The 24,416-nt window shown below is 37.1% G+C and overlaps 1 protein-coding gene across 1 annotated transcript in view; it reads right to left on the minus strand.

The window, feature by feature from the left end:
- Positions 1–15,176: 15,176 nt before the first annotated feature.
- Positions 15,177–24,416, minus strand: part of pdgfc (platelet derived growth factor C) — a 43,177-nt gene continuing 33,937 nt past the window's right edge. The window contains exons 4-6 of the mRNA XM_014469348.2: positions 17,127–17,334; positions 16,688–16,905; positions 15,177–16,234 (exon numbers count right to left, since the gene is read on the minus strand). Of these exons, the coding sequence (XP_014324834.1) occupies positions 16,121–16,234; positions 16,688–16,905; positions 17,127–17,334 (540 nt within the window). The 3' untranslated portion in view covers positions 15,177–16,120. The remainder of the gene's footprint in view (positions 16,235–16,687; positions 16,906–17,126; positions 17,335–24,416) is intronic.

Here is a 24,416-nt window from a genome sequence, read left to right on the forward strand (position 1 = left end):
ATTTAACAAGCTTGTTCTGTTAATTAGTCTGCATCCCTCAGTTTCCCTGCTCCTCACTCTTCCTCAGCTTTTCTGCATTCCTCTAACAAGATGCACCTGACTTCATTGCCAGTCTTTATTCTTCAGTATTTAGGGACTTTGGTTTCCATTGTTGACTGCTGGTTTCTTCTGTTGTCTTCACCATGGTTTCATATCCTGTTTTCTTAATGCCAAGATCTGTATTTTTTCTTTAATTTTAAATATTAAGTCTTTCCCTTCACAATGGTTTTCCCAAGTTCTTCTCTGTATTTAGGTTCTGGACCAACACAACACAATTTAACAAATACATTTATGTGTAAAATCTGTAATTTCCAAAGACTTTTAATTGAATCCAACTCAGGTAATTGACTGTGCTGTTCCAGCTGTATTACTTTCTTTGTCTGAAACCGTTTAAGAGGCTGTGTGTTTGGGACTATTTCACAGTCATTTCACCAGCAGATTCTTATGAAGAATGTCTTGGTAAATTTCTCCATTCATCCTTCTTTCAGTTGTATAAAGCCTGACAGAAACAGATGCTATACATCAGCCCAAATCATGATGTTCCCACCTGCTAACAGTGTTCTGTTTTGATCCATTCTTCCTCCAACCACAGTCTCTGTGTGTAACCACACAGAAAAAGGTCAGCTTTGACCTCATTTGACCAGACTATATTCTCCCAGCATTTCATTGGGTTGTCCAAATCTCCCGCAGCAAACTTCAAACAAGCTTCATACTTGTGCAATAAGGATAGAGGCCATTTGTGGTTTAGTTCATTGCTTAGTTTTTCCATGGAAAAAGAGGATCTAATATTTTCAGATCTTCCTGAAAATCCTCTGAGAGTGCTCCTTGGCTCTTGGAAAACTTTTCATTGTCCTTTTGACTCCTGACATAAGTGCCTTATACATGATGAAATGATATTGTTTCAATTCAGGTTCCAGCGGGATTCAGTGGAACATACATAAGTTTAGAAATTCAGCAGGAATCATTGCCATTAGAAGGTTTTGCAGGTTTTTTATGAGGGTCATACTCATAAGCAAATGAGTAAGCAAAGAAGCTTTTGCTTACCTACTGTTGCTGTAGCTGACTGATTTACACATAGCAGAAATGCTTTCAAAGTGCTGACCAATGTCAGCTGGTTTCTTGGTAAAATAGGTTGAAAATGTGCTTCAGACAGTGCTAGCATTATTTGTTTACTGTGTCATTAACTGATCCTTTCTGAAGTGAAGAATTATTCAAGACCTGAGGAAATGTCGCCTTGTGTTTGAGCTTAACAAACTGAGATAACTCACAGCAGGAAGGTTACAGAAGAAGTTCATTACTTTACCGAAAATAAGTCAGTAACACATGATGCATTTTAAAATAATTTTTACTACTTTTTATTTGTGATTTTATGAGCCCTTAGCATCTCCAGCTGTAAGAGTTGTCTCTGTGTACTTTTTAGATTATAAATATTCCACCTCGTTTCAGTCAGACAGGTTACCACAATTTCCAAATTCTCTACTAGCCATAATCCCCCATGGCTATAAACCAGTTGGATTACAGTCAGTTACTGTTGGATTACTTTCTGTTACTGCATAGAGCTCCAAGAATCCTCTACTCATTTAGTATTACTGTTACAGTGTGGCAGAACATCTATTGCTGTGAATGCTTGGAAAACATGCCAAAGTCAGTCTATGTTGCATTTTCTCTGTTCACTGCAGACACTTAGAAAAGGCTCTAACCATTTCTTTAAAGTTTAAGTAATCTGCTGAATCTAAAAACAAAATCCACTGATACATTTAAGACAGCTAGTATATAATTTAAGAGATTACTATAAAAATGTTATTATATAAGTATGCAACAATTTCTTTGTATTAAGTTCAGTCAATATATGACCATCAGCAACACAGAACCAGATCAGTGGCCTGATATCCAATCCAACATCAGTATCGGTTCTGGAGCCAACAATGGACCTGATTGGTTCTGTTACCTGCAAAATAAGAGCACTATTCCATCTTTTTATGACTGTGGCAATCTACTCAGATATGTTAGTGATATCTGTGCAGAAAGAGGGGTTCAGAAGCAAGTAAAAAGACGTGTACATAATGTATCATATCTAAGCTGCTGAAGGCAAAAATATATCATAGATAAAACATCAATGAGCAAGGACTATGAAACTAGTGCATGTAAGTAGACAGACTCTTCCATTTTTAAATGCATTTAGAGTTTCTGAGTTGGTAATGTGAAGGATTAAAAAGGAAAGAGTGAGAGAAGTGCAATAAAGAAATGAACATGAAAAACAGTCTAAATGTGACTGAGTCCAGAAGAGTCCAGTAGGGTGACATAAAAACTCTGCAGCCTTCGGCGTATCTGTAAATCATCTGACTGCTTTTATGCTGAAACCTCTTGGTAAGCACAGCCATAAAGGATCCAAAGAGGAAAATACAGACAGAAAGTTGGTGTGGGAGGAAATTTATCTCCAGACCAGACAGCAGATATTCAACAAGGTCTCAATCACATCCAGGCATTTTAATGGACACAGTCACCCACAGGCAGAACTTTTGTAATGTCAGAGCTTGATGCAGGAGAAAAACTTAAATGTGTGATAGCATCATGCAGATTGAGTAGATTTCTTTTCTGCTGTTTCTCTGGTTGAACTTGTTTTTATTTTTAGCCATGTTTTATGTTTCTTACATGGAATTCCTCATTTTGTTTGGATGGCTTCCTGTTTGATCTCTCTGGGCAGAAAGATATTGTAGAAAAGACATCAGTGCCATTTTCCTCTGGAAAATGTTTCCTCTTGGAGTTTATCTCTATTAAACTGGCTCTCAAATGCTCCAACTCTGGCATATTATATTCACATTACTCCAAAGAGGTTAAAACACACCACTAGTTCAATTCATGCAAAACTGCTTTGATATCCTCATACTTTTAATCCATATCTGCCTTTGGTCTTGTGGTAAATTTGTCAAAGCTGTGGAGAAATGGATTTCAGAGTATTTTAAATAATGTGAATAGTACAGTAGGGTCACATTTAACCTTAAAGTTAAACCATAAAATATCCTCAACCACTATAGACACTGTGTGGTAAAGACAAAATGCTATCTGTCTGTCTGTTCTGTTCTGTCACTTAGTGATCCTGCTAAGCTATGCAATTTCTCTGTCTGCACTGATGAAGTTTCACTCACATCGGCATGCTGAGAGCTTGAAGTGGCCATCACTTCAAGCTACATCAGTAGGGGAGTTGACTGTTTGGTAACTGATTCAACTGTTAAGTGTTAAGCAGAGAACTTCAGCAGATGGAAATTGTTCAATGTCCTGGATAAAAGAGCCAGAACAAATAAGTTTGTTTTTTCCCCAGAGAAATAACATAACTTTCACATTCAACATAGTCTAGCTAAAAACATCCATCAGTTGCCACATACATATTTCATATACATGACAGGATTAACATTATGGAGGATGATATTCCGCAAAATGTTTTTTTAGCTTTTTTCTTATTAAAACTGCTGAAGTTGAAACATTCTTTTACCTTTCCTGAAGTGTTTCATGCTTATTCTGCACTGTGTTTGGCCACTTATTCATCTTCAGTTTCTCTATTCTGCTCTACGCTCCTTAAAAATGAGAGAGGATGTTTAATCCCTTTAGTCGGGTCTTGGGTCATCATTTCACCTGACATGTTTAGTGTTACATATTTTATGGTTTCTTGATGTATGACTTTTTTTTATCCTTTCCAGATGCTACATTCCTAAAAGACAGAAGAAGCCAAGATGTGCTGTTTACTGCTGCATCTTCTCTGTCACCATACCATGAGCTCTAGAGTAAATCCCTCAGTGTATGATGGCAGTGAGATCCCTTCTAACCGCTGCACCTCCAGGCAGCTTTTCTGTCATTTATGCTCCGCCTGTGGGTGATCTTCACATTCACAGACTCTGCTTTTAGAGAGTTTCTCCTTGTGTACTTGCCAGGATGCATATTACCATAGCAACACAATCTCTCACAGAGCCAGAGGAGAGCTTTCAACAAACAAGAAGTCTGTTGCAGCAATCCCTCCAGTCATTTGCAGAAATACCGGATCAGTGGCAGAGAAATCACTTTTTTCGATTATGGGCCTTTAGAAAATGGGGGTGTATATTGTATTACAATACTATATTTAGTTACATAGTTCACTTTTGTGTGAAAGCCTTTAAAAACGTCTTTCCAGCTGAGTTATATAGAAACCATTGAGTCTTATGTGATATATGAAATTAACTGTTTGGAAAAAAAGCATTTCTTTTTGAAATTTTCTCAGCATTAAGAAGGACATTTTTGCTTATTTTCCTTTCAAAGTTGCACAGATGTGGCCATGCAGTGGTCAGCGCTCCAGTGGTCAAAGGTGTGGAAAGAGTTTGTTTTAATATGTCCATTTGGAAAATCCTCGGGGGAAATATCACAGATTCTGCTGCAGATGTTTCACTCTGTTTGTATGCTTGGAATTGGGGTTTGGCCCTTTTGATCTAAGAAAAAAAAAACGTACCGCAGGGGTTTGCTGCACTGATGAGTCAAAGTTCTGTTTGGAGCGAATTAGAAACCCTTCCCACCTCCGGATTTTCCCAGTTTCCCTGCAGAGTGTACCTTCTGTGATCAGGGATGTGGGAATACCGCAGCCCATCGCCTTGATCCATCTCTGTCTTGGCACAACCTGTGACCATTTGGCATCTCCAGTGGAAACACTCTGTCTGTGCCAACAGTGACAGACCACCAACCTGCATGCTTCCTCCCACAGAGTTCATTTTTATTTTGTCTCTGCTCTATAATCAGTCTGTTATGCCTGTGTTGTTTAACCACACACAAAATCTTTAACAATAACAGATCCTTGCATTTCAGGCAATGGATATGAATATCTGTATGAGGGAAATGGGCAGAGAAGCATAAACTGAACACACAAGTTGAACAGATTGGTCAGTTAAAGCTGCAGTATGTAACTTTCAGATTGTTTTTTTATGTATTTGTTGAAACTGTCACTATGTCATGACAATGTAATATGAGACAGATAATCTGTGATATAATCGAGCTCCTTCCGAATTCTCTACTCCAATCAGTCAAAGCCATCAGTCTGAAGCAATCAGTCAAAGCCAGGAGGAGGGTCTTAGTGTTGTCAATCACGCTCATGTACGCAACGCTAACCCCCTTGCTCTCTGCTATGTTACAGCTTCTTCCTGATAGCAGAGTCTGCAGGGAATGGAATGGCTAGTTATCATAGCCAGTGATATGGTGGCTAAAAGGTTTTCCTGGAACAGTAAGTTGTTTCTCTGTCATTAATACATTGGGCAATGCATACACAAGCTTGATAGACAATGCTAAGAACCTCTTGGTGTAACTGCATAGTAAAATGCAGCTACATCAGTTTTCAGAGTTGGGATGTGAACTTCTGGTGTCAAAAATGTGCTGCTGTCCTTTTTTCACACTGGAGAGTCAGAACTGTTTTGAGCATGGCCAAACTTCCAAAGGGAGGTCATGATGGTTTATTATCATGGAGCAGCAGTGGCAGCTTATCCCTCAGGTCTGATGTCTGCACCCTAGCATCACTACAAAACACCTGCACCAAACTTTAAGAGGTTCTTGAAGGTAAGAAAAGTTCCGGCTCTGTTAACTGTTTGAAACGCAGTTATCATAGTGTCACTACAAAAACAGAGCAGACTGACATTCCTTTGTTTGTTAAGAGGGCCTTGCTCAGGAGATATTCCCATGGGAAACTCAGTGATTGAAAAGGAGACCCCACAGGGCACATCTCTCCCGCCTTCAAGGATAATGTCTGCAAAGGAGTGTGTTTGAGATGGTGTGCATAGCAGCATTCACATGCATGCTGCATTATGTTTTCATATCTCCAAGCTTTGAACTTTAGCTTTTTGTAGATGTGTATAACCTTTGCCTCATGAATCTATCGATTTATTGCTGAAAATTACATTTTATTTTAAATCTGTCACTACAACACAAACATTTTCAAGCACTGACCGTGTGAAAGCAATTCACGCTGCAGCTGATTGACTGAGTGAGTCACTGTTTCTCTTCTCACATCTTTAAAAGGCAAACCAGAACTTATCTCATCCATAATATATTTCTTCAGTAAATAAAGCCTCTTACCGCACATCCACTAGGATGTGAATTAGTCTGCCAAGTTGGAACCTTTTTAAATGAAAACTGAAATTACCTTTACCACAGTTATGTTAAGGATGTCTATTAGCAGGGTCTATGTGTGTGAGATACTGAAACCTCAGGCATCATTAGACATTGCAAGGACCCCAAACACATCTGGCGGTAAAGGTTTTATCAGCTACAGAGAATAAATAATTGTTTTGTGGGTAAAATAATTACAAACTGACTCATTCACCACAGAAGCTGAGAGTCCAGACCTCACAAGCTCTTTAACTCTACAGGCCATGGTTGCTTGAGCTAAACCCAGCGTGAGCTTAACACTAAGGAGCCAATAAAAGCAGCCTCATTTAGGCTGCTGCTCTTTGCTGTTCAGTGCACTTGCAGATGAAAATGAGCCTCTCTGCTCTGTCAAAGTTATGTGGTTCTTTGTGACAACCGGCCAGATGAACCTAGAAAAATATATGTTTTTTTTAAAAATTTACATTCCTGCCAATTAAACGGCTTAAAAATACAGTTTACCAACTCCAAGTGTAACCTTTTTTAACCTTATTTTGAAAGTCTCTTAAAGGGGAGCGGCAAAAGTAAATGAGGTGGATTAGCAATGCTGAAAGTAACTTATGGTGTCTTAATGGACAGGCATTGAGCTGTTAGCATGTCACAAGGCTGTCATACAACAACAGTCTTCAGTCAGAGGTCTCTTAGGATTGTTACAAGACTGACTACTACTGGAGAGTCTTCCTTCCCACAACATCGCCATCCTCAATGACTGAAAATGCTTGAATGGTATTAGTTATGACCTTTAATTTCTCATTGAAATAAAATATTAGAATTTTAAGTAGAATTGAAAAGCCTGATCTGAATTTATTTAGCTCAGGATAAAATGTTACAAAGGAGAGGCAGTAAAAGCATCCTGTCATTCTGATTGAATAACAGGATGCTTTAAAAAAAACAGCGGTGCTTGAAATCTTTCTTCTTTTGTCAGTTGTCATCACCACTAAGATTTCATCACTGCTTTTCATCAAAAAGGGTTTTACAGAAAAGAAAATTGCTACTGTTAATGTCACACCCAAATCATTTATTTATCAAATCATCAAGGGTGCCAGAGAAAATCCCAAGACTTTCTCCTTAAGAGGACTCAAAGAGAAAAACAGTACACAGATTGGTCAGGAATGGAAAAAAGTTGGAAATGTGTTGCAAGCGAGCAGTTTGAGATTTTTAGAAGTTGTTCTGGTAGCTGGAAGGACAACAAGAAGCAACTTCTTGGAAAAAACATGGAAGTCTGACATTCTGCAAGACGTACCAGGATTTTACTGCAGATCTGGAAAGAGGAAAGTAGAAAATGAATGCTTGCATGAGTCCAGTGTCAGTGAAGCAGTGTGGGTCTGTTTATTGTTCAAGGAAATGAGTTTGATCTGAAATCTGCATACATTAAGTGCTGCCCATTGAAAGGAGCAGTTTGTGATCCAGAAAGAAAACAGCAATGAACAAAGTATGATGCAGTTCCACGTCTTTCAGCAAAAGTGACCAAATTGTGGCTCATGGAGTAAAACACAGACTTTTCATTAATGTCCTGATAACTTCCTGGTTCACAATCTGTCCAGAAACTGTTGAAGATGCAAAACAAAAAACAACAAAACAAAAGGACAACCTCCAATCAGTGGTAAACCTCCTGTATGAAGATGCATTGGTATGGCAGGGCCTGTTTACTAAAGTAAAAAGTTTACTTTTCTCCTTTTTCTCTACAATCTTTTTCATTGCTTTTTATTTTATTAGAGTGTTAAGATGCTGTTTGTCTGTCTGTTTGTTTGGGCTGCGCTCATTAGCTGTTGTCTTGACTTTAAACACTGTGATTAGGCTCAGCTCCCGAGCTGATATAAGTTTAATGGCCTTTTATACCATCAGCTGTCTACAGCTGGTTGAAAATGGTCTGACTGAATTCATTATAAACAAAATTCTTGTTTTCAAAGATTAGTTGTTTGATGTAACCAACTTCTTGTCTAACAGCAGAAGCACATCACAGAGCTAGAGGTTGTGTTGTACAGCTTGAACCTTTTTTGAGACGATACCTAAGGGAGACTTTTTCAGACAAAAGAGCAAATATGTATCCTTGTCTTTTTGGTGCATTCTCTATTTAAGTATTTTAAAGTTTTATAATATTTGATGTTTTCCAAGTGAATCTTCAAAAGTATTTTATCCAAAAACTTTCTCATGATAAAGTCGAGGCGGACCTTTAGATTCAGGGCCACTGTTATCATTTAAAGATCAAAGATAATTGTACAGCAGAAAGATGTGAAAGCAAACCAGAACACAATGTGATGTGACAAATGTGGCCAAGGAACAAGGAAAGACTGGCCTGGGATGAAAGACTGCATGGAACTACTGACAAAAAAACCCCAAAAAACAGAAAATGATGCAAGTGTTACAGAAACCTTTGCATGAATTGCAGTAACAGAATTTTCTGTTTCATTTGTAGTCTATGTGCTTTGTAATATATTCTGGTCCATTTTACTTAAAAATACTTTAAATGTTGATTTACTGCTTAAGACTCACAATTGACCTTCCTAATAAAGCAAGATATGAGAAGGATCAGCTTGGAGAGCAATTTGGTGCAAGAAGTTAATCTGACAATATTGGGATGAAGATTGCTGGAGTACCTGGTGAACAGCTATGGATGCAAGGAGACAACAGATGAACTCCATGCAGAAAGAGTCCAGGAGCTTCTGGCTGCAAGGCAGCAGTGCTAAGAAGTACCAGGATTGGACTGCAGATCTGGAAAGAGGAAAGTAGAAAATGAATGCTTGCATGAGTCCAGTATCAATGAAGCAGTGTGGGTCTGTGTTTAAAAAATAATTTTTCTCTGAGCATATAGCTGCTAGTTACAGCTGTTGGCTCCTGTCAGGATTAGTCTCTGCAGTGGTACCAAACATTAAAGACAATGGCAAGAATGTGTAAAGCAAGAAGAATAATGCAGATGAAATTCAAAAGATGACAGAGATTTGGCTTGTGTGATTTCCCAGCTTTCATGTTGCTAAGCATCTGATTTTAGAAGAAACATGTTCAAACATTGGTTTTCCTTCCCTTAATGATAGACTATTGTTTGTAAGATTATGTGATTTGAAAGTTTATTTTACCATTACTCAGGATTTATTTAAAATATGTCTAGATTTTTGAGAAGCAACCAGAGAAAAGTCCATTTCCACCTTCCTAAATGAAACTGTCAGTAACAGCTGTCTCTAATAGTTTGTGTTGTTTGCTTGACTGATTTTACTCAAAGCTGTGCTTGAACTCGTGATGTTGGGTGTTCCTCTTTAATGTACCTTGCATAATTATGAGTGATGTTTCTTTTGAGGTTTTCCAGAAACTGAATGACTGGAAAGTGTGCAGGAAAGAAACAGGCTCATGTCATCCTCTGTGGCTGGTTCTCTAAGTTTGCAGACCTCTCTTACTAGTGAGTAAACTGACCCCGGTTGTTGTGATTCCCCCCCCCCCCCATGACCACATCAGTCACACCGATCTTTTAAGATCTACCCCGGCAGCGCCTCGACATGAATGAGACATTTAGTGGAGTCCTGACTGGGACCTGTGTTGAGCCTCCCTTGTGGTCTGTGACCCTCGTTTCAAACGGTGCAGGAAGAAAAGAAAACAGGATGTGTGAACCATTCCACTCAGCCTATTTGTCCGGGTGACTCAAAATGCAGTGATGAGGCAGATGCAGGCTTTCAAAAAGGAGAATAATTTATTAATACCTAAAATATTAGAAATTACCAGGCTTTTATGCAATGTTTTATTTCTTTACCACCTCTTCTTTTCACTAGCACAGTTTCATAATAATACACACCATCAGAAATAACTTCTCTGTCCTCAAAATGATTCAGCGATATTTAATTTTGAAGGGGAAATTATTTATTTAAATTCACAGAATGTTTTTTGGAAAACTTTAAGATAAAATTTCTGACCTATTTGTGTTTTGTAGCTGTCCAGATAACACTGTTTATGTAGCGTTTTTCCCCTATTTTCATCACTTTATATCTGTTTATGCGATAACAATATACTTTTAGCAGTAAGAAAGATTGCAATAATCTTTCTAGGGCAGCTGCACTTTGCTGATAATCCACTTATATCATGGTTTTTCCCCCTGATTGTAATTTTTTCTGCAACTTTTTAGAAAAAGCTACATCAATTTTGCACAGATTGCAACAGATGAGGCTGCAGTCAGCATCATTGTTAAATACACTTTTAACACAAAGAAAGCAAACTTTACTTTCAGACTTAATGAAGACAGAAGGGCTATAAAGTTCTGGAGAACTTTATAGTAAACATTAGACATGGTCAGTTTACTCTGTTTTGTTTTTGTGTCATTTTATCAGTTTTTCTCTGTTTCTCAGTAAGAGCTGGAATTTTCTTTTAATTCATCTTAATTCTTTTTCAAGTGTGCCACTTTGGTCCCATATGAAGTTGCTTTTATAATTAAATCTGAACTGGATTGAATGAAACTGATGAGCAGCTGAAAGACAAGACAAAGCACATCCATGAAGTTCAACACTAAAGACCAACACATGCACCTCAGTTCAACCACTGCTCCTCTGAACTTCAAACTTTTATCTTATGAACTGTTACAAGGTAAGAAGGACAAGTTGCATAGAAATATTCCACGTTTCCATTGTGGTATTTTAAATACTGTTCAATACAAACAGATTAGTTTTCTTTTGGAATTGCCTTAAACATTTTACTTGGTTCTTTCCCATCATTTTCATTGGAAAAAGCTTCAGAGTTTTAAACATCACATTTCAAAATATTAATTGTACTCTTTGTTTTTTCATGTTCAGGATTTATCTAGAGCCCGAATTATAGATGGCAAAGTTTCTTGGCTCCAGAAACCAGAATTTTTCAGTCCAGAATCTTTCAGTCACCATGTTTCCCAAATGTCATAAACAAAATGATAACATGCTGTTTCCATACAAAAACCTCTCATTTAAAACATAAACCTCTGTGGATGATATTTGAGAAACAGACCATGGCGTTCCATTTAAGCAGCTAAAGCAACTCTTAAACTCCAGCCCATTTTCATTCCCAAGGCTTTGCAAGCTACTTATTCTTCAAAGCGAGTAATCTCTGAAACCGCACAGTGTGTCCTTTGGCTCTGAAGACATGATCACATCAGGTGCAGCAACATTTGACATTGATTTAAAATTTTCATTTGGAGGCTGAAGAGCTGGAAGCAAAGTGAATTGCAGGACTTTAATCTTGGATATGGTGAAATGTTCTTGTTTGACTGTCGCTCTCTGGATTTCTATTCCCTTGAAAAATGATAGTTTGTTTCTTCCTTGGAAATGTACGCCAGAAATGTATGGTTCTGCCTCAGAACTGTAGCTGCTTATATTTTGAAAATAAATTCTGCATTACTCATTTTCAAGACTTTAACCTTTTTGTGTCATGAATGCTGTTTAAAATAACTCTACAGAGTAGCAAGTTCCATGGCCATTACAAGTTTAAAACCACACCTTTCTTTATAAGGTAAACAGTTTTGATGAAATAATTATAAGACATTAAATATTGTATACAATTATTCATTTTTATTTCATACAAGGTTCTGGACGGAACCTTTGCATTCTGTTATGCCCGTAACTCTGATGCACAAGCAACATCTACAAAGCTGCTTCTCTTTCCACACTGTAGGTTCATTTTTATTTTTAAAAAAAGAATCTAATTGGACGCTGGAAAGGACTATTGTTGTGTGCAAGTTGTGTAAAAGTACTTAGTCTATCAGCAAAGCTATTCAAACCTAAAATACCATCTCAGTGCAAAACCTGTTGCAGCAGCACAGACGTCCCCAGCACTAATGTCAGCGTCCACAGTCTGCAAAGAAGATTTTTTTTTTTCTAAAATGTTCCATGGATGATCAAGGATTTCCTGAAGGCTGAATGGGTAAAGTAGCACTTTGCACTAATCTGGTGGCTGACTAAACTTAAATAACAGATTAAAAACAATGGTTATCTCCTGTGTTGAGCTCAAATGTTTATTCAAATATTTAGCAGCAAAAAGATTGAGAATGTTGTTTATTTTGTTAATACATGATTTTTGATTAAAATCTGATACAATTAACTGGACTCTAAAATTAACTGGATAAAAAAATTATTTAGTCCTGTAGATTTGATCTAAAGGTTGCCCTCTGAGCTCAATACCACACACAGATGCAAAGACAATAATATTTTAAAGTAGTGATGAAAAGAGTAAAAAGATTTTGTCACTGGTAAAAATAAAATTGCATTTTCTTCGTGACAAATTTGACAGTTTATTGATGATATGAATCATTGCTCTGGATGCTCATCTCCATAAAAAAAATCCACCACAACAATTTCAGCAATTCTATTTAAAATGAAGAGGAGAAAATGAAGAAGAGAAGTTTCCTGACATTCCCATCACCAATGTGTCACAAAGACTGTGGAGAGATACAGTATCTGTCTGTAATCACTGAAGAGTGAGGATCCAAATCTCTTGGGGCCAAAGGAAGCTCAAAGGTGAATGATTATCTACAGATGTCTTAAAGATTATTGTAACATTTTACCTCCTCTGCTCTTCCAGGAAGAAAGAAGGACACACATGCATGTCATCTATGAAGTCAGAACACGTCACTCCTGCCCATGGTGTGTCTATATTAATATGCACGTAATATGCAGAGAATAGATGATTTCCAGAGAGAAATGTATAATAAGTTTCAGTTGTTCTTCAAAGATGTAGCACTTTTAAATGACCTCCAGAGGAGATTGACTCTGAACTTGTTGCCAGTATAAGGAAATTTCTGCAAACACAGGAGAACTGCAGAGACTGTAGTAAAGAGGATTGTGATAATAATTAAACAGCTGAAAGAAAAAGTTGGAGAAATGAAACTAGTAATCCATGTCAATAAGTTTGTATTACAGGTGACTGAATTTGGTCTTCAGGAACAATGGCTCTTGCTCAGGTATTTTGAGCTTTTAAAGTATTAGACCTCAACCACAAAATACGTATTATAGTCATATTTTGCAGTAAAATTTTTCTCCAGTGTAAAAAAACCCTTTTAGGTTCATTTTTGTTTTTTAAAGGAACTTTGTAGTGCATGAAAGAAAACATCTGAAAACGAGTTATTCTTTAATGCTGGTATACTCTGGTGAAAACAATCATCCTACATGATAGTTTTGTTTGTGCAAAATCTTTTGCAGCCTGAGGCAACAGTAGAATTTTATACAGCATCCACTGAGTCATATTTAGAAATATAAAGGACATGATGAATCGATTCCTGTGGGCTATACAGCAGACAGAGATTGGAAGCTTTTTTATCCATACCAGAAATGTTCACACTGAGTGAAAACTAAAGAGCAAACGACAAAATGTTCCATCCACATGAAGCACATGAATTTACACATATGATTTACAGAATGTTGCACCAAAGAACAGGTTTATGTTCTTACTTTATGTTCTTACTGCTTTATAATGGAGTTGCTGCAGATTCAGACCTTCAACTTTGCATAAGTTAATTGTTTCATTTCAGAAGTATTTCTGAGAATCAGTATAGAAATGAAAACATGACTCATCTGTGGAGGAGGCTGGAAGTCCAAGGGCTTTTGCGAAACTTCTTGTTATGTGGCGTTTATAATACCATTAATTAATTCAATGTACCCACTTTAATGACTGCACGCTCCAAAGCATAGTATTTTTTATCCTTGCAGCAAGTCTAAAATGAAAAATGTTCAGAAATATGCAGCATGTGTGTATATTCTAGCCTGCAGCTGATTGGTCCTCAACTGAGAAGCAAAGACAGAGGAAGCCTGGAAGTGTCAACTGTTGGAATACAGCTACAAACTTCCTCACACACTTATAAATCCACAAACACTGTCCAGAGCCAAACCAACTGACCACGAAGTGTCGCATCCTGCGCCAATGCAGTGAGGTTTCCTTTGCAAAGTAACACTGCTGCAGCCAAGGAAGGCCGCCTGTTTAATGTCCGAAAAGCCACAGTGGGAGCCGGCGGGCTTATGCAGTAGCATCTGGCCTCGCCTCAGATGCCTGCCAGGATGGACATTATATGAGAATAATTGGCCAGGACAGCAATGTGTGAGATGGACAAATGAGTACCTCCTCCTGGGTGACCTGATGGCCAAAAGAAAAGGGAGCAACGCTTCTCTGGGTGTTTTAAAGCACTTTAGCAACAGACTGGTTGAATTAACACATACAGAACATTTATAATCATGATTATAAATGTGCAAAAATCTCATCTGATTTTCCGTAGATGTTTCTAAGTATTCGAACAATTCATTCTTTGACTGTTTTTAATTCGAATCATCTGCACAAAGCCATAATTGTTAGCCAAGTCATAAGGTCTACTGAGAATAATGATGACAAAACTCTGCAGTAACACTCAGCTTTTAGTTTTTAGAAGAATGTGAAAACGTACAGCTTGTTCAGGGGTTTCAGAAAACACAGAAATTTTAAACTAATTCAGTCATTAATCACACAATAGAATAAACTTTGTCTCTAAAAAATGCTTTATCTTCCCCTTAAAAAAGGGTCGTACTGAATACACACATGGGAAAGAGAAATTTCTGGACCCTTTGTCCTCTGAGTTCCTAATTGTGAGAATGTTATATTCTCTCATTACAATGCACAGACCTAAACCAAACCCTTTCATTCATAAAGTCCTGAAAAAAAATTACTGGTGTTAAACTTTGGAAATCCTTTATTTTCTTCTGAAACTCATTGACCTTAGTGTTGGAAATTTTGATCCCATATACTATATAATATATTATTAAACATTTTTTGCTATTAAACTCAAGAAAACACAAGCAGAGGTCTCAACAATTGCTTGGATCAGTGAGTGCCTGACAGACTGACTTCAGTTTGGGAAACCGAGGGACTGTGTGTGTAAGCAGGTGATCAGCAGCAGGAGCGCCACAGGGCTCTGTACTCTCACCGTTCCTTTTCACTCCGTACACATTCGACATCCAGCACGAGTCAGACTCCTGTCTGTCTGTTAAAGTTTAATTTAGAGGAGCCACAAGAAGTTCAAATTCAAGCAGAAATTGAAAAATTTATTCTTTAAGCTCAGTATTAGAAAATACACAAACAGTTAAATAATTATGTTGTTCAAATAAAAAACAACCTCAATGAAATTTCAAAGTAAAAATGACTAAAAATAGAAAATGAAAACTAATTCTACTGTACAGCAAAAATGTAGCAAATAAGGCACATTGTATCTAAATTCCCTTTCATTAGAAATAAATATTTATTATCAACAATCAGCAAAAACAACAAAATGCAATATATTCCTCAAGCAAGCAGAGTTGATATCGCTGATATGGATCACAGAAATGTTTCTAGACAATGTCCAGCTGGTTCAAAATTCGCAACAATCCGTCCTGGAAAATCTTTGGTATAAAAAACAAAACTGAAAAAATATTTACACATAATGTGATTGTATGACACTGCAGTTTGCCACTGACAAATCTGTAGCAAAGCTCAACGATAGTAAAGGAAAGTAGCCAGACACAACCGCTTCTCTTTGACTCAATGGTGAAAAACATGAACCATGAAACTGTGGGAGTTAAGCAGCTGGAGGAAGCTCACTTACAGAGACTAGAAGCCCTTAAAGAAGACGCTCCCGTAAATGTAACAGTCCACACTGAACGAAAACTTTTTCCGGATGAGTAGACAACGTCTCTGAGTTATCTCCGTCTCTGGAACTGTTTGGTAATAGTCCACCTTTGCTCCAGTGATTTTCCTTTCCGCTAAAATACAATCAGAGCACACTATTTGTATTCCCCAATGGTCACATCCATACCAAAGATTTATTAGATTCCAGTCTGTTCTGCTTCATCCAATTAGTGAAAGGACAAGCGTATGAAAGAAGAATCTTGTTAGCTCCCCAGTGGAAGTGGATGAGATTCAGAACGGCTGCAGAGTTCATGTCTGATGTCCTGGTGCTGCTGTTGGCAGCTTCTATTCAGATCTGAGGTCAGTCCTGGTCGTCTTTACAGACACAGGAACACTCTTCATGATGCTCCAAGGCCACATCCGTCATGGACTTCTGCAGGCTTCTCCCTCCGCCTCGATGTCTCAACAGAAGAACCTGTTGAGAAGACGGCGCATGAGCTGATCAGTGCAGAAAACCTTTCTTTTTTTATCCACTTACAAATATGTACATAATCATTTCTAAACCATATGGAGTGAATAAAATACATATCATTTCAGAGAAAAACAATGGTGGATAAATAAATTCCTTTCCTTCATTTTGGATTTTCTTACTGTACTAAAAAAAAAGATTACAAACTTAGATTTGATTATTGATCAGAGGTGCTTTAGTTGAATACAATTAAAAACATGAATTGAAAATGAAAAAAATTGGTTGAATAAGTTGGCACATAAAAAATTATCAATAAGAGTTTTCTTGTATGCAGCTTTGACTTGATCAATGTTGTTATTCTGGTACGGTGTGTGAACCATCCCATACATTCCTTTTTGGTTCACAAGATTAAAAAAAGGTGGATAAGTTTTAAAGTTTAATCTCTGAAGTGATGATTACCTCATGGTATTTCTTTGTGACCCTTGCTGGCACGCACTGGCAGTCTACACAGCGATGAGAGCAGCAGGCACAGTTTCCACCACAGCGCTTTACAAGGAGGCAGCTGGGCCAGAAAATGACATCTGTCCTTTTCAGCTCCTCTCGCAAAGACACTGAGTAGTTGCGTGGTGTGCAGCTGTACAGCCGAACTTCCTCCCTCAGCAGATTGAGATCAGCTCCTTCTCAATGACACAGAAGAAGTTCAGAATTACCTCAGTGCCAAATATTTATCTTTATAGTTTTAAAGCAGAGTGGAAACTTATGGTAAAGTTTACAGAGCTTACATTCAGTTCCTGTTTTAGTTTTTGTTCTTTTCACGTATTTATTTAGTTTTATTTTATCAAGCTTTTAAACATGTTTCTAGAGCAGAAATTGAAATCTAGAAGATGAAGTGCTCTACCTCTGGCCTTCCTGTTGAGGATGAACGACTTCCCCAACACGTGCCACGTGGGTTTGTACAGCTCCTCCATATCCAGCTGCCATCGCTCCGGTTCCAGATACTTCATGACGTCCTCCACTGTGCTGAGCACCGCCACCGCCTCCAACAGCTCCTCAACACCCTGCAGGGACGGAGGGGGCTGCGTGGTGGCCTCTGGCTCTGATGCAGTCTGCACAAAGAATAATAAAATAAATCAGTCTACTCCATATCCATGATGACTCAGTGACAATCTTTAACAGGTAAAACAATCTCACCCCACCTTCTATAAGTTGTCTACCAAATATGATTATCCTTTCATGTAAAAATTAATAAAAATGTGAAAAGCATTAAAAATTTTGATATTTTAGTATTTGTCAATTGTTGTCATTGTCAGTTCCTTTACGATTGCTTTTATTTTATCCTGGTCAGAATATTCCGTTATTGGTTCCTTGTTCCTAACTCGTGTGTATTATGTATTACTAGTCCTGAGTTTTTTAAAGCTTTTAAATCACTTTTTTAAGTGAAACTGTTGATTTTCACCCACCTGCCTTTGGGTTCTGCTCATCCCTGTTCTATGACATCAACACAAATTGATGTTTCTTGGTTTTTACAAATCTGAAAATGTTTTATGATTGAGAATTAATTTTCTTTTCATGAAGTCAGTGAAAAGCAAGTAATACTGTGAGGTGAACTTATGCTGCAATTTACTCAGTTTGTGCTAGCAAAACTGCATAAAACGTAAAGATAATTTATATAATTTTGTGTCAGTGACATCACCATCAGTCCCTGAGCAATACATTTTCTGCTTCTTGCACTCAGAAAGGTTATAGATGCAGAAGCAAGAATGGGAAAGAATGTGTTGTGAAGGATTCTGTATACTCTAATCAAACACGTTAGAGGTCTGAAGGAATGTAAAATTTCTCTACAAATCATAACTGTTGTTGCTTCACATTAGATACAAATGTGAAGAACTTCAAATGAAAAGCAGAGAGAATTTAAACATAAATCTCTGATTCGTCTGTTTCCCTTTGAATTAATACATGAGGTCGAGATCTGAAGAGTTTTCTCTGGCATGTAGAAACCTGATGTTTTGGATATCTAAGAGAAAATGGGAGAATAAAATAGTGTTCAAAATAGAAAAATATGTTTGCTGTGAAAAATCCACAGCAAGGTGCTGATTTAAATGACATTTAAACATATATGTATGTTTAATGTTTAACATATATTTTTAAACATAAAAGTATGTTTAATGTTTCCTTTAAATATTAAACAAAGATGTGTTTAATGTTTCCTTTAAACTCTAAACATAGAGATGTTTAATGTTTAAAAACAGAAACTCAATATAACCTAAACCCAAAAAGTTACACAATCTTTGTGAGTCACACATTTTAATAAACAAAAGTTCTGCTGTGATACTTTATACTTTTATACAACTTCATCAGACCTACTGTTTTGGTTAACTTTTTACTAGATTATCACGTGTAATGTCCACCTTAAAATATAATTTTAGAAAATGATTGTAAAGCATTAAAATGTAAATCATTAAATGGCTATTTTTTTCATAAGACCACAGATATTATTTATCAGAGCTTCAGATGATTTTTTTTCTTCTTTTATTAGCACTTATTCTGTGGTTAAAAAAAAAATCTAAAAGTTTCTGTGACTAAAATTAGCAACCAGTCAGAACTGGTACAGATTATTCAGAAACAGACATTGTGGAAGTTTTTTTCTTTTTTAAGGTTTTGTTGGCTCTAGTGGCCTTTATTTTTGAAAGTAGTTTGACAGGAAAGAGGGAGAAGACATGCAGCAAATGTCGAACCTGCGACCACCGGCACGAGGACTAAGGCCTCAGGATGTGGGTGGTGCGATGCCCCTGCGCCACCACAGGATATTGTGGACCTTTAAACAAGTTTTCCAGCTATAAAGAAACTTTCTGACTGGAATATTTCTCAGCCAGGTTCATTTTGAAGTCTGAAACATTTGAATATTTGACAGAGGCAGTCTCATCATTATCTCTCACAGAATTGGTCATTTTATAAACCTTTTTATGTCATGTGTTTACAAAACATACAAGAACTTTCCCCTTGATAATTGAGGAACTTTATATTCTTAACACTTTATTTTTATCTGATTATTGGATATTAAATATTATTTATTTCACAAGTTACATTCTCCCTGACAAAAAAGACATTCAGAATATTTCTAGTAGATGCTTATAGTTGTGACTATATTCAAAATACTGTAACCTCCGAAGACAGGACAGCAATATGAAATAACGGCAGACTTTTATTAAGCTGTCAAATGTCATTACATCTCTTTCACCTCCTCTGCCCACTTTGCATAGCAGCTTGTTGTTGTGCCTCTGAATGGATGACAGTGTTATTTGTTTCCAGCTCTCAGTTCTCCTGGCTGCAACACTCTCACACAAAAGATTGATAAAGTGGCTTTGGTCCTCCCACAACAGAAGAGACTGATTTCAGTCCTGTTCAAGCAAAATGTCAAATCGCTGGCTTCTTTTCTCTTATCTGACTGACATCTAAAAGGAAACATTGTCACAAGTACTTAAGACACTCCTTGCAGCTGTGCCTAAAAGCTTTTGGAAAGGAAAGGAAAAAAAAAATCTTTTAAGGGGATTGAAAAGACATTTCTGGGAACCAATATGCCCTCTAAATAATTCATACAGTTAAATTAGTAATGAAGAAATGCTGCTTGGAGATGTACAAGTTTAAAATAAAAAAGTGTAGATATTTGTGGATTTATCTCTATTCAATATGAAAATTACAAACTAATACTTGAGTCAGTCTAGGCATGAAATAAAAAAAACCCAGTGTGTTCAGTCAGAGGTTTCTTTAAGACCTCTGTAATGCTGGTAGCTACAGGAGCTTTTAGAGATTAACAAAATATTGCAGAATTGAACTGGATTAAGTTGAAATACATAAGACTTATTAAAAAAAACACTGCATGAGAATTTTGCACTATAAACTGTATTTATGCTAAAATTGTATTTGTATTTTTCTGTCTTCTGGGAAAAGAACTTGTGATATGACATGACAAGTAGTAACAAGTAAGGAAGGGCTAAGGCCATCTGCAGCTTGTGAATGGCAATGATGCAACCACAGCATGCTCCAGGATTAGCTTCAGAGAGCGGTCCTTTAAAAAACGTCAGTTTCATTAGAAAATCAAAAGACGCATTTGATAAATTTGAAATGCCTCATTTTCAGCTATGACCTTTAAAATCAGTCAGTGTTGCATCTATGGGAACAACAGAAAATTAAAATCAAGACAAAAAGCAACACAAGACAAACAGTACAGACTGAAGTAAGGTGAGTGAAATAACCTTTAACTTTGGCTTGGAGCAGATTCAAAAACAGCAAGCTGATTTGACTTTACAAGCAGAGGTGACAGATGTACACGGACCCACTGGCCCAGCAGTCAGCTGAGGGTGTCAAAGGTCAAATGAAATACAGACTAAACTCAATGGAAGAACATGCTTGCTTAATTTTGTCAAAAGAAGACACTTTAGATATAAAAGTCTTGGAGTAACCAATCAGGTATATTATATTACTAATTCAATTAGATTGGCCCATTTCACAACAAATGTTTCCTTGAGGCTTTTAAAAAATAATAATTTGATGTTTCGTAATCTGCCAGTGTAATAAATCGGTACTAAAAAGCCTTAAAGACTGATAGCAGGGATATTTTTGTGGTTTAGTTTGTGTGTGTTGGTTGTAAAAAGTGGAATGTTTTCTTTTATCGGGCCAGAATGAAAGTGGAACAGTTTGCCCCCTGTCCCCACAGAACAGGCCCGTTTCCAAGTGGTGTTGCACACTCAGTGTTCTTCTCACGCGAAAGCACATAATCGTATTCCTGGTAGCTAAAATGAAAGGTTCAACTGACCATGTTGAGATGACAATTCTGAAATAGCATCCTGGGAGAGCTCTTCAAAACAATATATTCTTCTTTCACATGCAGCTGCAAACCACTTCCTTGCACAAGAAAACTTTGAGTAAGCATCAAGGTTTTCTGTGCACGAAAAAGTATTTTACTTTCATTCACTACACATAATTAACTGCAATTAAGGTCAGTGTAAAAACAGACCTTAGTTTAATCATGGCAAAGAAGACTCCTGCATTGATTTTTAACCAAGATTCACTTCAGCTTCTCCGAAAGCTTCTGTGTTTGTTTTTTTACTCGAGTATAGATCTTATGAGCCCTGCGCAGCATGCGTCGCTTTTTAAACAAACATGAGTTTGTTCCGTCTCTGCTGCGTACAACTGCTTTCTATCCTTTAAAAAACAAGCCAGTTGAGTGATCTTTTGGGCCAGCGGATCAGTGCTGCTCAGTTCTGGATTGAGACCTCAGCACCCCAAGACAATGATGTATATTTTGTTTGCTCCCTTAACCCACAACGCCCACCACTCAGCGCCCGTCACGCTCCATTCAACAGGCCCCTTCTCCTCTGTGTTTTAACAACCTTTTCGCCTCGACTGTTTCTTTTTCTTCTTAAAATCTCTTCCTGCGGATTACAGACTGGGTTTTATTTTTTCCCCTCTTCTCATTCCATGGAAGTGGTAGGGTGGAATCATTGCTTGTTTAAATATAAACTACAGAGCTGGCCTCTGCATGGCATGAGGTTCCAGTAGCTGCTGGTTGACCACAGAGGAAACACAGAGAGCTGCTGTTCAGTGAGCTCCTCCTCTGTCGGACACGGGTTCAAAGGCGAGACAAACTGAGCATTCGAAGCCCAAAGCTTTCCTTTTCTCCCAAATGGTTTCCTGCACCTTTAACGGTTTGACTGTGAAAGAAAAACTTTGTCCCAAATGACGGAGCTATTCACTATTTTAATGCCATTTTACTAATGGAGATAAATCATTTGAAATTGTCCATAGATTGTTCGTGTAGCTGTTATTTTGGTTTTTTTTGTTGAAGATTTTGGTGAATCATTTTGATGAATAATTTTTACGTGGCTCTAAGCATGAAGAAAGGAAGCAGATTTTGTAAAGCATCAGGTCCAATCATGCAAAATGTTAAAGGTTTAAAAACATGGATGTTTTATTCATTTTTGCTTTTAGTAATTGCTTTGAACCATTCTGTTTTGATACAAAAGATAATAAAACATCTAGTGAATTTTAAAAGCAAAAGGTGGAATTTAGTGGGGATATTCTCTAATCCACTCAGGTTTATAGTTATACAACTTTTAACCATACTTAATAAATTTTCAGTGGGGTTGAGTGAATAGAGAAGCTGAATATTTGTCTGTTTTATCTATTCCAAAACCAGCTTTGATGCCTGTTTAGGATCATTTATGTGGAGGAAAAATCAACTACATCCAAGTTCAAACTATCTTGGTGCTCAGGTGGATGGAAGAAGAAAAGATGAGTTCATCTGATGACAGAATACATGTTCACATCCTACATTTGCATCTTTGATTCTTTTTGCATATTTAATAATTTGCTTGGACGTTTATTGCTCTGTACACCGTCTTTGAGTGCCACTTGATTCACTGAAGGAATCAGAAAATAGTTCAGACTTTTCTGAACTATTTTCAGAAATAGTTCAGATGATGATTTTGGTGCTTTATCACCAAAATCATTCCACATGCTGAGGTAAATGAGTCTTCGTCCCAGCAGAGTTCCTTGTGTGACTCTGGATGAGTTTGATTAATGTTCTGATATTACTGAGATTTGAGTTGCACCTGCTATAGCTGTGTTGCAGGTTTTGTCTTTTCAGATCATAATTCTGCCACAAAAATCTGCAATCATGAATAACTTATTTTGATTAATACATCAACTTTCTGTAGAGCTTGAAAGCAGTGAGAAGTACATTTCTGGATTAATTCTCAAGTGCTCAAACTTTTGACCCAACAAACAGGCAAGTCCATCAAAAGATAGTCTGTTACTAAATCCTCACTGTAGCAAGAAGTAACAGTGCAGGTTTTTATCTTTTTCTGCTGAAAGTTTCAATTCCCTGCACTTTTATCAGTGTGAAGTACACCATGACCTCTGTATCTTTTTTATAATATCCACAAATTCCTTCTTAGTTCATGTTCCTGTTATAAATCTTGATGTGGGATTTAATGTAGAAAGACTGCTGAGGCGACAATAAAAGAAATCATAAGAAGCAGAATAAAAGTTACATAAGTATTAAAATGCACTTCCAGTAACCCTATCTACTTATGCTTGATTCAACCAATAGGGATTAATGCATAACTTTATTTACATAAAGCAGGTAAACAGAGCAGAACAGGTTGAAACGTGGCCGTTGTCTCTTAGGTTTATCTCTGGGTTTAAACCGGGACAAAAGGACCTAGAGCATGCATCGATGTGTGTGGTCTGCAGTACGGAGGGAAAACAAATTGCAGAGGAACAAAAATAAATGCAAAGATGATAGATGAAGACAAAAATCAATTGATCACTCAAAATGTTCAAATTGTGTCTAATGTTTTCTTCTTTTTTTCATTTTATTTAAACATTTTTACATTCTTTGTGAAATTACAAAGTAAAATTCACACACCCACTACCCACTTTAAAAGTGGGCATGTGCACCCCGACCGAGTTCACAAACTCAAATTAACTGAGTTTGTCAGATAGTTTGAATTGTATGAAATATAAAGTATTTCACCAAAGGGGTGAATTACTTTGTATTCAACTTTGACAAAGGCTACGATAATAGAGTAAATGTAATTTCTCTTCAGTAAAATTACATATGGATAAAACGTATAACACCCAATACCTTTTATTTCAGTCCGCTGGATAAATTCCCCCAAGAGTCTATGACTTGCATCAGAATTTGTTTTGTTAAAAGAAATCCTTGATAAAGTTGTTGACTCTGCTTTCAAAACTATGCAGTAGACCAAAACAACATAAACTTCAGCGTATTAGTCATATAGGTAATTTCAGGGTCTAGCATCTAAAAACCAATTGTCAAGTAAATTGTTATCACTAATTGCCTTGCAGCCATTGTTGGCATTGTTTTATTTATTTAACTGTGCTTCTGTAAATGTGTGTGCAGTGCTGTGCAGTCTGGTAATCTTTACAGCTGTAATAAATGGAAGTACATGTACCAGATGTTGCTACATTCCAACATAACTTAAACATAATTTCTCCCCAATGATACATAAAACCTTGGGACCAGAGAGTCAGAAATAGATTATTGCAAATCAAGGCACCATTTGGGGTATACCAAGCAGATGATTTTTCACTGTGCATACACAGAGTGACATCGCTTATTGTCAGGTGAATTCCCCGTCTGGGCATAAACGGTTTAGGTGCC

This window comes from Xiphophorus maculatus, chromosome 23, assembly GCF_002775205.1.
Source record: "Xiphophorus maculatus strain JP 163 A chromosome 23, X_maculatus-5.0-male, whole genome shotgun sequence".
NCBI classification, from domain to species: Eukaryota; Metazoa; Chordata; class Actinopteri; order Cyprinodontiformes; family Poeciliidae; genus Xiphophorus; species Xiphophorus maculatus.